Source organism: Manacus vitellinus, unplaced genomic scaffold (genome assembly GCF_001715985.3).
Source record: "Manacus vitellinus isolate BGI_N305 unplaced genomic scaffold, ASM171598v3 scaffold_0_pilon, whole genome shotgun sequence".
Lineage (NCBI taxonomy): Eukaryota > Metazoa > Chordata > Aves > Passeriformes > Pipridae > Manacus > Manacus vitellinus.
This window is the reverse complement of record NW_021938789.1, coordinates 36,842,691-36,854,776: the sequence shown is the minus strand read 5'-3', so window position 1 is coordinate 36,854,776 and position 12,086 is coordinate 36,842,691. Positions and strand designations below refer to the sequence as shown.

Below are 12,086 nucleotides of genomic sequence, written 5' to 3'. Positions count from 1 at the left end.
CTGAAATTAACCCTCAGCTGTCTCCACTGCTGCCTGCTTTCCTCGTGCCTTGGACCCCTCTTCCAAGTGTGCGGGTGAGGGATGGACACGGAGCTGGGAGCCAGCATGAGGCCTTGTGGGGTCTCGGTACTGTGTGTGTGGTTCTGCCCCAGAGCTGGCCTGCAGCCTGGATGGCTGGCTGAGCAGATGGAGGCTGTGGAGGGTGAAACACTGGGAGTTGCCACCCCAGCTGAAATTGGAACCAGGAAGGAGCTATCATTCTCCTTCATGTGCCTAGTGGTGTGGCAGGCACAGGGAAGCGAACAAAGCAATTGCTCCTGTCCTCTAGGTAGTCCTCAGTTTGCAGGTAAATTATGACCTAGAGCTGGTGCCCAGGCCCAGCACAGTGGGACAGGACAGAAAAACTGAAATGGAGGGGAGGGTGTGAATCACTGAGTGCTGTGGGCTGGCAGAGGCTGGGAAACTGGCTGGGATCCAGGGCGATGTTGCCCACAGTTGATTGCTGCCTTGCCCCAGCATCAGGTGTTAAGACATGCCTTGCTTCAAAGAAGCTGCAATAGAAAAATGCTTCTGCATGTAAAAGAAACTGTCTTTGAACAAAGTCGGGGGGGGGGGAAGTTACTGGCAAGTGTGGCATAGAGCCTTATCTGTCCCTTGGGGAAATTTTTGTTTCAGAGAAGAACGATTTCCAGAGGAGAGGATAACCTGTGGCACTTCAGGCTCCTACTATTTTATTTGGTGGGTTTGTACCTGGAAAATGGAGATCTCATTCATGAGTTCAGCTATTTTGGGAATTATGGACACACTTATGGACACAGCGATTTCCCAAGCTGTGGGTGCCCTCCCTGTCATAAAGCAGCACTTACAGCAGCCTTTTAGGAGTCCTCTACAGAGTCTAATCCTCCCATACTCAGCAGCCAAAAAAAAAAAGAATTAGGTGGAGTGCCTGTTCTGGTCCTCCTGGTACCTGCTGTCTTTGTTCCCAGATAGCTGGAGCTTGCCCTCCCTGCTCAGCTTGACATTTGTGGGCAAGGGAGCTCATTTGAAACAGCTGAAAACCAGCTGCTTCTTCACATTTCACTATTACAGCTTGGGAATGTGGGGAGAAAGAATGAGGGGGTAAGAAAAGCCCCTTCTAGGGTTTGGGGCTGATGTGACCCATGGCCAGGTCATACAGGAGCACGAGGAGGAAGAACAAATGCATGGACAAGGAGTCAAACCCACTTGTACAGGAGTACAGAAAGGAGAGGACCGAGCAGAGAAGAAGCCATGGCTGCTCTCCCAGGCTATAGTCATTAAAGAATGTCCTGTTGTAAAAAACAAAATCGTCACACCAGCATAAGCCATGAAGCCAGAAGTTGATTTCCATTATATATCTATTTCTCGCTGCCACCCTTCCTCTAACTGGCAAAATGGAAGATAATTCCACCCCTATGGCCATAACTGAACTGGAGGACATCAGCAACGCTCGAGTCATCTCTCTGGCTGCTTGTGGGACAATAAAAGAGTGAAGGAGATGGTCCTTGCTCCATTGAGCTGGTCCTATGTTGTAGCCCTTTAGTGGCTTCGACCTGCTTGGTGGATCTATTGCCAGATGAGGTGGTGAGGAGTGGAAGGTGGGCCAGCAAGTTCCCTCTGCCCACCCTGGTGTCCTGGGCTGCCTCTTGCCCCCTCCCTGCACCCCTTCCCTGCACCCGGCAAGGGGGTGCTGGAAGAAAAGACCACGCCTCACCTTGCTACAACCTCCTTTCAGGCAGTCATAGAGAGTGATAGTGTCCGCTGAGCCTCCTTTTCTCCAGGCTAAACAATTCCAGCTCCCTCAGTCACTCATCATAAGACTTGTGCTCCTTTTGACCCTTCACCAGCTTTGCTGATTTTCTCTGGACATGCTCCAGCACCTCAATGTCCTTCTTGTGGTGAGGGGCCCAAAACTGGACACAGGATTTGAGGTGCAGCCTCACCAGGGTCAAGTATAGGGGAACAATCACTTCCCTGGTCCTGCTGGCCATACTATTCCTGATACAGTCCAGGATGCCATTGGCCTTCTTGGCCACCTGGGCACACTGCTGGCTCATATTCAGCAGCTGTCGACCAGCACCCCAAGGTCCTCTGCCACCAGGCAGTTTTCCAGCCACTCTTCCCCCAGCCTGTAATGCTACATTGGATTGTTGTGACCCAAGGGCAGGACTCAGCACTTGGCCTTCTTGAGCCTTATACAGTTGGCCTCGGCCCTTTGATCCACCATTCCACCGATCTGTGCAAGACGGCACTCCATCTTCCTACCATCCTACTCAGCCCCTCTCCACTAATGTCCCCTTGTTCCTGCCAACTCTATCAGCATCTCTCGACAACACATCATCGAGCGCATTCTCCTCCCGCCAGAGACCGGAGGATGCTTCCCCTCCACCCCTTCCGCACCCCCCACCGCCCCGCCGGTGCCCCGTCCCCAGTGGTCGGCAAGTGCCGGTGAGGTGCGGGCGGTCCGGCGCGCTCGCCCCTCCCCTGGCGGCGCGCGGTGCCCCGGTGTGGGCGGGCGGCCGGGACATGCTCACTGGGGAAGCGCCGCGGCCGCAGCATGCTCACTAGGGCGCGGAGGCACCGCGGAGGTAGGGGCTCGGCTCCGGCCGGCGGAGGAGCCGCGCTGTCGCCCCCGGCCCGGCCCGGCAATGGCCCGCCGCCCGGCTGCCCGCCGCCGCCCGGCGCTGAGGCGGGGGGAAATCGCAAGCCGTCGGCGGTGAGCGCGGGCGCGGGCCGCCGCGGCCGTGGCGGCGGCGGGCGCGTGAGTGCGGGCGGGGCCGCCGTTCCCCGGCGGGCGGGAGGGGGTAAGCGAGGTCCGGCCCGGCAGCCCCGTTCCGTCCGGCGGCAACCTCCGTCAGCACTCGGCCAAGCGCCCGCGGCGGCTGGGCCCGGGCCGCGGCGGCGGGGCCGTGCGGTGAACCCGCTCGCCGCCCCCTGCCGCTGCCCCGGTGTGGCGCGGCAGCGCCGGCTGCCGGAGCGGGATCCCTTCCCGGTGCTGAGGGCGGCGGGAGGCCTCGGGCCGGGCCGTGCAGACGGAGAGGCGGACGAGGGGCAGGTGGGGCAGGGGCAGCTCCTTTCCCGGCCGGGCCGAGGGGGTGGAAGGGGTGGAAGGGTGCTGCGGCTCCCGGAGAACGGGTTGCTGGAGCATCCCGGTGCCTCCCGGAGGTTTTGCGAGGGAGAAGGAGAGGTAATGCCTCTTAAAAGGAATGGGGGAAAATTCATCTAAGTAAATAGAAGTGGAAAATGCAGCAGGTTGTGAGGCATCTGGGAGATTTACGTTGGCCCAAGGAAGTGCCTGGTAATTATCTCTGGGATGGAAAACAAATGGAAAATATCGGGAGTGTCACGGTGCTGTGACCAGAGGCAGGCGGGACTGTCTCTGGCCAAAGACGAATTCAGCTCCTGGCCTTTGGGGTACATGCTTTTGCCCCGAGAAGTTAAATCATTAAACTGAGCACTGTGCAATAAAGCACAGTATTGCGGGTTCTGTTTAGTCATCTTTGCAAGGCCCTTTCAGTGCTAGCTCTGCAGCAAGAATGCTTCATGCAAAATAGTTGTGTTTAAATTCTGTACTTAAAATTGTATTTGTAATCCTTTCTCATAACTAGCATTGAAACAATTGCTATCATTATTGAAATGATGTGCAAGGTCATAGAGGGCTTGCAGTTCTTCGCCTTGATAGATGACTGGTTGACATTATATTTAATGCAGCTGATATGTGACATTTCTGGTGAGGAATCCTCTTTCCAAGTTTCTGAGTATTTTGGGTTAAGCAGCCTTTGAAGGGCATAACGTTTCTTTTCATAAACACTCTGGAGCAAACTTGCATTTAAATCTGTTCCTCACTGTCAGTCTCAACTTTGGGAAGCTACTTGACTCTCAGAAAATTGGCTGAGTCAGTTCCATGTCAGAGATACACCTCAACAGACTCTCTCTCCCAAGGCAACTAAGAACAACAACAACAAAAAAACAGCCCATCAAAACTTTTGCTTACTTTTTGTAGGTGTGTTCCCTTTTGCCATATCTAGCCCTACTAACATAAACCTGTTTCTTTTCTTTTGCCACAGACTGAAGGTTTCTCTGAAGCTTAATCTTCAAGATGAAGTTCTTACTAGCAGTTGTATTTTTCATCTCATTCTCCTTATGGGTTGAAGAAGTCTATTCCAAAGAGAAGTCTTCAAAGAAAGGAAAGGGGAAAAAGAAGCAATATCTATGTCCATCGTATGTTCCTGGTTTCTTTTATGCTTTCGTGTGGTGGCAATCCTGCGCTATTTTTAATAGTGGAAATTATGTGGCAATTGAAGTAGAAGGTGATTCTTTCTGCTGAAAGAATGGGGTCAGTGGTGGCAATGAGAGGAAGAGGGTTTGACCAGCATCATAGCTTAATTCTGTCAATGTCTTTCTTCTGCAGAAGGTCCTCTGTTTTAATAGAAGGAAAAATCTAAGCCATAGTAAATGGTTTCTTTCCTTGTGGTGGATTCCAGCACAGTGTCTTGATACTGAAATTCGGTTTCTGGTTAGCTAGTTATAGGAGAAGGTTTGTCCTATGCGTATTATTATTGCATGTTGAATGGAACTAAGGTATTCAGCACCTTCCATCAATGATTTATAGTTGTATAACTTTTGTGGAGGTGGATTGATTGTTGCTATAAAACTTACCCTTATGGAATAATCTCCCAGTGAAAATACAGAAATTAAAATCTGTGATTGCCCAGCTGAAAACAGAATGTGTTGTGGAAACCTATGATTATTTGGTGTTACAAATACTCCCTTTTTCCAATGCCTACCATGTTTTAGGTTGTGATCCATAGGATAATGCAGAAGTTTGTAAGTGCTGTTTTTATCATTATCTTGACCAGTCTTGCTCATTTTTTAGTCTTATGTTGTAAATATCTGAGGAAAAGATTGAAGGACTATGAGGAATTGTTAGTAAGTGTAGAAAAGCACTATGTCTGAAATAATAAAATTGTTTAGACAAAAGTAAAACATGTTTCTTCTTTGACCATAAAAGAATAAGTATGGACTATTAGACTGGCTAATAGGTTAATCAACTTTTTCCAAAGAAAAAATAAAGCAAACCAAAAAGTAGAATAACCAAACAGAAGCATTGTTCAAATAATACTTTTTAAACTTCCCACCATTTTTAAATATTGACAGTGATGTTTATTTGTAACCCAAAATTTTTAGGAAGTTTCTACATATGATCCATGTTTTTCTTCTTCTTTTTATGTCAAACCTAAAAAATGAGATTTATCTTTGGATTTTAATACATTAAGATACAAGTCTCAAATGTGATGACTTATCTGAAATGACTCCTACCCATTCTTTCACTTTTGAATAGTTGAGTTCTGAATTAGGCTTTTGGTCTGAGCTACCGTGAGGGTTTATAGCAAGGAGAAAAATGTCATAGTTCCCAGGACAGACATCAGCACAAAAGCCCTTGGAAAGTGAGTTATGCAGCTGAATCCAGATTTTCCATGGTCTTGTTTAAGCAACCAGCATTTCCCCCTGCTCTTGGCTTCGTCTTAGTAGAATTCAAAACATCAATGTCATTTTATCATAGTAAGTAAGTAGATTTTTTTGTTTGTTTTTCTTTTAAACGCAGTATTTCTTGGTACCCATTAAATATGATGTCATTTGTCACCAATGTGCTTGAAAAAAACATGGAGTAAATGCTATGATTTCTAAGTGATGCTTTTGCCTTCCATGCAGTTGAAGCTTTCTGCAAAAATACTAGTGGAATCCAGTATTTGTCTGATGTACCTCGTGTGCAGTGTTGCTAGCTAGAATTGCTGTAGCAATAAGTCCTGTTCAATTTCCTGAATAATGAACAAGTTGTCTATATCTTACTTGGCTGAAGTTCACAGCTTGAGAGACAACCACTTGTAATAGCAGGGTTGCAAGACTGCTGTTTCTGTAGCTGGCATCTAGAGGACCTCTCATGTAAATGAGCAATGGAAGTCAGTTCTGTCTTGGAGAGAAATTATCTAATGCTCTTTTAACTCAGGCTGCTGTTGGCAAACTTTCAATCATCAGCATTTTGAAATGATCTTTCACAAAACTTCTTAACTTGGTGACACTCTGTGTTATATAAAAGGCTATCTACTTTTCATAATTTTTTCCTGTGTGAAAAAAGTATAGAATCTTTACTCAGAAACAAACCAGAACACAATGCGGTGGAGTGGGAATTAAGCGACACTATAAGGGTTGACTAAAAATAATCAAGGAAGTGTGTGAATGAAAAATTTCCTAGAAAAGCATAAAAGAAATATTTTAGAAGAATGCATTGTATCCCTTTTAAATAAAAGAAATAGGATTTTGCATAATTTATCAAATTGAATGGTACAACTTCCTAATGAAAACGTACATTTATAAGTTAAAATCTTAATCCACCTTTAATTTCCATTGGCCACTGGTGCAATAGAATTTAAAGCTTAATTGTAAAAATTATTGCCTTTTATTTCCTTACGTCTGAAAAGCGAAATTTTACTTCCTCAGGAGAACAAAAAACCAGCACTACTAGTTGTTTAAGGAACAGCTTTCTCTTGTGAACTTGATAAGGAAATTCAAATCTATGCAAATAGCTTTCCAGGAAAGATTTATACTGAGTCTGATGTTACTACCTGAGCTCCTTAATTTGATGTTAAGAAATTATTGGCTATAAGAGTGGTTTGGGACTTTAGCATGAATGTGTTTATATGAGAACTAAACATACTTGCACTTGTCCTTTTATGGCTCTGAGAATACAAGGCTTTTGCCAAATGCGCCCCTCTGGCATGAAATTAACCACTATTAGGATAGGCTGAAAACAAGCTGATTAGAAATCCCATAAAAAGTTCATTATTGTGTCATAAACAGATACTTGCTTCCTTAAATTAGGACAATTCTATTTTGTATCTTAGAGCAAAACCTTTTACTTGTGATTATTCATGATGCTGTACTTCTCAGTGCATTGTATAATAGTGACTCGATTTGCCATCTTATTTTCATTTATTTCTGAAGCTGTTTTTCCCAGCTTTTTAATTAAATGGTTTCTTGAAGCTGATGCTTAGTCAGTCGGTTCTGACTTTGATTTAATGCTTGCTCAGAACAGATGTAAGATTTCACATCTTATATTTAGATCATTTTCTTTCTTACCTTAGGCTTTCCAAATGAAACATGGAGTAATTATACTTGTGTCTGATTCCTGAATCTTTGTTGACTAACAAAGAAATTGACATAGCTGGCCTAAAATGCTATAATAGAGTTTTCCAGCACAAATCTGAGAAACTGGCTTTCACAGATGTGTGGTGCAATGAAGTATAAACCTTTAGTGTAACAAAACTTTTGCCTTTTATTTCTGCGGGAAATCTTAAAAAAACCCAAACAATCAAAAAAAGTCTTCAAAAAAATTTTATGGATTACATTCTTCTGTTTACAAAGATTATTTTGAAATTTTATATACTGAATACAGATGATTTTGATATAGCTACAGATGGATTTAGTCACTTGATCTCTTTCCTCCTCATAGACTACCCATACCTGTATTACCTTTGTTACTTACTTCTTATTATCTTCTTCATAATTCCTTCTAATACCTGTTTCTGTTAAATGTGTTGGACAGTTAGCTGTGACTTTTTCTAATAGCACTGCTGAAAAATATTTTTCCTTTTCTTACATCACAATAAATACTTCAGTTACTTTATAATGTTTGAGCTGCTGCTGTTATCCACACAATCCTTAGTAGCCCAGAAGGTCTGTACTCAAAACTACTTGCAAGATCTCCAGACAAATGAAATTATAAGGAAAGGGAAGTTTGGTTATTACAGTGTTGTAGAAGGCACCTAGAAGTAAGAGTGTTAAATAACAGCTAACAAAACCAGTTATGACTGTGGTCATTGTCACAGCTACCCCTGTTAATTATAGTTTTAGTATGACTCAGCTGTTCACGTGCACAGGGTTCATTTCTGAAGATCCCTCAGTGTCCCTAATGCTACGGCAATGCTGAGAGCATAACCTCAGTCACTAAATGTCATTCTTTTGTCTGGATATCAAGACTGTGCTTTTAAAACAATATCCCTCTTCACCTTTATGCATTTTTCCACATGGAGATTTATATCCGTGTAAATGATTAACTAATACTTTATAATATACATAGAGACTTTTTTTACCCATGAAGTAGGAGTGCAAGTCATATTTTGGCTTGTGTTCAATAAAGCATATCAGCTACTTCAGAAACTGTGAAATGGCCCTCTAAGCCCTCCAGAAAACAAGGCTTGTGCCATCTGCCAGGGCAGAAGCTTAGAAAGGTCACAGATATGAGGGTTCAATAAACAACTTCTTTTAAAAAACAGCAACAAATACAGTGGAACTAGGGAAAAAAGCCTTTGATGTGTTTTAAACATAAAGTTGTATGAAAGTCTGTCTTGGAATTTGTCTCGGTTAACTTTCAGCTTCTGACATGCCCTTCCTATAAAGAGTAAAGTAGAAGTTCAAAGAATATCTTGTACCTTGGATCCTCTCCACTTTTCCACAGACTAGAATTTTTTTTATTGAGTGTTTGGGTATACATGGCCTCTCTATCTGTGGTATGTGATCATCCCCAAAATGTAAATGATGAGAAAGTAGAATCATGTCTGTTTTCGTTCCTGTCATGCAGAAGACACTGCTGGTAGTCTGTGAATATTTTCATTTGTAGGTATGATGGGAGAGTTAATACAGTTTATGGGAGGAGGTGGAATCATGTTGAAAGAAAAGCCTGAATTTGGTTGTGGAGTAGGTTACATCTGACAGTCATTCTGATGATAAGTACATTGTAGAACTCAGGTCTGGTTCCTATAAAAATTCTTTTGCCCCATAGTAACAGGAGCTGGTCAATGGTTTAATTACTCTCTATCATGTAACTCTCATGGAAAGCTGTGATCCCAGACAGATAGGGCCACATTCCAGGAGGTTTGGGGATTTGTTTTCAGAGTGGATAAATGTGCTGGGGAGTAAAAGATAAAGCTATATAAGCAAAACCTAAGTTCTCTTGTAAATCAGTAATTAAGTATGGTAGACTGGTTCTCATTCAGTAATTTTCCCTCTCAGTGAGCAGTGTTTACTCCAATCTGAACAGCGTAGTGGTGGGACATTACAATTGCACAGAAAATTACAGACTTGGTATTTTGTATACAGCTTCAGACTGAGAAAAAACTTGGATATGTAGGTTAAATTGCACCACCTAAACCTAAGCCCAAAGAAAACTATAGGTCTAAATCCTGTTGTCAAGACAAATTATGTAAATTGTATCTCAACTTATACTTTCCTTTTATATCACCACTTATACCACTGTGCAGGTGTTTAGATTTTAGCAAGATCCATCAATTGTCTCCATACTTAGCACATTTGGGAAAAAAAGACTGGGACAAGGACCTGCTGTGGACAAATTATTTTTAAAATTTCTGTAGTTTTGCTTAAACATTTGGATGCTTATCATGTTTCATATCTGTGTGCTATATCAGGACACAAGAGGATGCCCATTATGCACAAGGGTCACAGGTGGTGGCTTTGGCAGGATGCAGAGAACTGCAGGAAGGTTACCTACATGTCCAACATTAGGAGACTATGCTCTTTGATCTATCTTCAGCATGGGGTGAAAGATGAGTTATTTCACCATTATAACTCATGGTTCACAATTTGGGGTGCCTAATCTGGTTTTCTGTTTCAAAATTTGCTATGAAGGAACCTCTCTGTTCATCACACTGTGTTACCTCCAAATTTAGGCACTGAAGCTACATATCTAATTTTAGGTGTTTAGCTGTCAACTGCATTTGTGAAGACACATAAATGGTGACTCAGAGTTCTGTAGTTTTAGTGTAATTAGTGATACCACTTTTCATTGGAGGAATTGTAATTAATCTTCCTAGTAATAGATGTGTCAGCCAGCACGATTTGAAAGTGTAGCTGTTAAACACAGAGAGATCAGAGTTCAATCAGAAGAATTATATAGTATGTCATTGATTTGTATTAACCTGTTGTTATGCTTTGAGTTATTGCACTCAGAAAATAAAATGCCTGCAAATCAGAACACTGATAGTTTGTATCAAGAAACTGTACTTGAAATATACGGTGAGATAATAGGTATTATGTTTCCCCAAACTTATTTTTACCTTTCTTGTATATACACAACCATATTATATGATTAAAATGTCAGTTTCCATCATGTAGATTAAATAAACTGCACTGCAATCTCTTGTTTCAGTATCATATAGGAAATTTTGCTGGAGATAACAGTGTGAGTTGGAATACATATTATTATCTGTCAGACAGTAATCTAGAACTATGCAAAGGTTTTCCTTCCCACTTTGTATAGAATATTGTTTATATTCTTTTCTGTAGTCTGCATGTAGTAAGAACTACATGTAGTAAGGACTCTTGTAACTTCAATGAGCTCTGAGAGACTAAATGTCTTGATGACCTATACAGATATAATGTCTTCTGACACATTTGCCTAACACAAATGTAACAAACTATATAAATTTCAAACTAAGTGTAATAAATGCTTCATTTTGTCACGCATGCCTGCTTATCTAAAATTCTGGATTTTGATTAGTGAATTATGAAAATAACTATCTGTTGCCATCAATTCAAAATGTTGTTCATGTTCTTCAAAGGCAGTGATAAAATGTGTCAAGCTGCAGTGGAAGAGGAGATGGACACCTTACTTCATATCCCATGAAATACTGTATTTTAAGCAATTCTTTTATTCATCAGTGACACCAGAAGTAAACTCCCAAAGCCCAGAGAGTAGCCAGTCATATCACATGGAGATGTTATGCCAGAAGACTAACCATACTTTGTTTTCTTTCTGGCTTTTGACGACATTGTTTGCAGAAGTGAGAATACTTTTGAGTATACAAGAATACCACTTGTTTTCCTTTTTTTGATTCAGAAAAAGAAAAATCCTACTTTGGGCTTGGGTGTTTTGTGTGTTGGTTGTTTGGATTTTTTTTAATTGCTACTTAGGTAAGATTTTTGTTAAAGCAATTTCTATCTTTACACTTACTTGCTTTTAAATTCCCTTTATAGCAACTGTGAGACTTCTGTTGCCTTATCCTTTGGTATTCACCATATATTGCTTAGGACTTATCAATTACTGTGAAGAGTGCTACATTTCCATTTCTTAGTTTTCCATCAGCTTCTCATATGTTCAACACAAGTTAAAGTAAATGCATTAAAATTTTAATGTGTGCTGCAACTGGTGGAAATCTAAGTTACCAGAATTTTACAAGTGGGAAAACTGTAGGTTGAATTAGAAAAAGTGGTAGGGAACTTCTCAGCTAGTGTGAGTCTTGTTACATGGGACCCAGACAGCCTTCAGCACGCTGAAGTAATGCTCCTCTAGGAAGGCAGATCTCAGCTCAAATCCTTTTTCTCTTACGTAGTCTACAGATATGCCTTATATCATTAATTCATTCCAGAATGGCCAATTAAGCAGGGGTGGTTGTAGCTTTAGATAAATACCTTAATATTTATCCAAGCTGCTTTGTCCAAGCACCTAGCACATCCCATTTACTGTTCCATTAAGTTTTTCTGCTCATCTGTCACTCTGAAAGTGTTATAACTTCTTAACTCATCACAAGGAACACGTATGACGTGTTTATTTGCAGGTGAAATTTTGGTGTTTTGGTCAGCAAGGCTCTCAGAAGGAAATCCAGTTGTTGTGATGATGTTGCATTGCATGTGTGCTGATGAGTGATGGGAGTTCAATGACACCATGCTGTAAAAGACCTCAGTGAAAACTCAGCAGAGCTTTTTTTCCCAGTAGCTATTTCAACCACTTCATTCAAAGTGACCTTTAAAAGTAGCAATTACTGAATCCCTGTGCTCCTTCTCCTAGCTCAAAACAGCCAGTGCCATTGTATTTCACTTGGTTCTTAGATAAACAAGGATAAATGCACTAATACACTTCTATAAGTCCAAAACACAACCCAACAACTTGAGGAAGATGTGATTGTGGTGCTCCTTACCAGAAAGCTGTGCTGCCACCCTTCTTCCCGTTGCTGACTTTCCAGTGCTATAAATCTCCTTTGCCCCGTTCATGGATG

General features: G+C 42.2%; 1 protein-coding gene across 2 annotated transcripts in view; it reads left to right on the top strand.

The window, feature by feature from the left end:
• The first annotated feature begins 2,982 nt into the window (after positions 1 to 2,982).
• Positions 2,983 to 12,086, top strand: part of GLRB (glycine receptor beta) — a 50,201-nt gene continuing 41,097 nt past the window's right edge. The window contains exons 1-2 of one of the 2 annotated variants that reach the window (XM_018071360.3): positions 2,983 to 3,073; positions 4,086 to 4,239. In XM_018071360.3, the coding sequence (XP_017926849.1) occupies positions 4,118 to 4,239 (122 nt within the window). In that variant the 5' untranslated portion in view covers positions 2,983 to 3,073; positions 4,086 to 4,117. The remainder of the gene's footprint in view (positions 3,074 to 4,085; positions 4,240 to 12,086) is intronic. The other variant, XM_029962419.1, reaches the window with a different exon arrangement.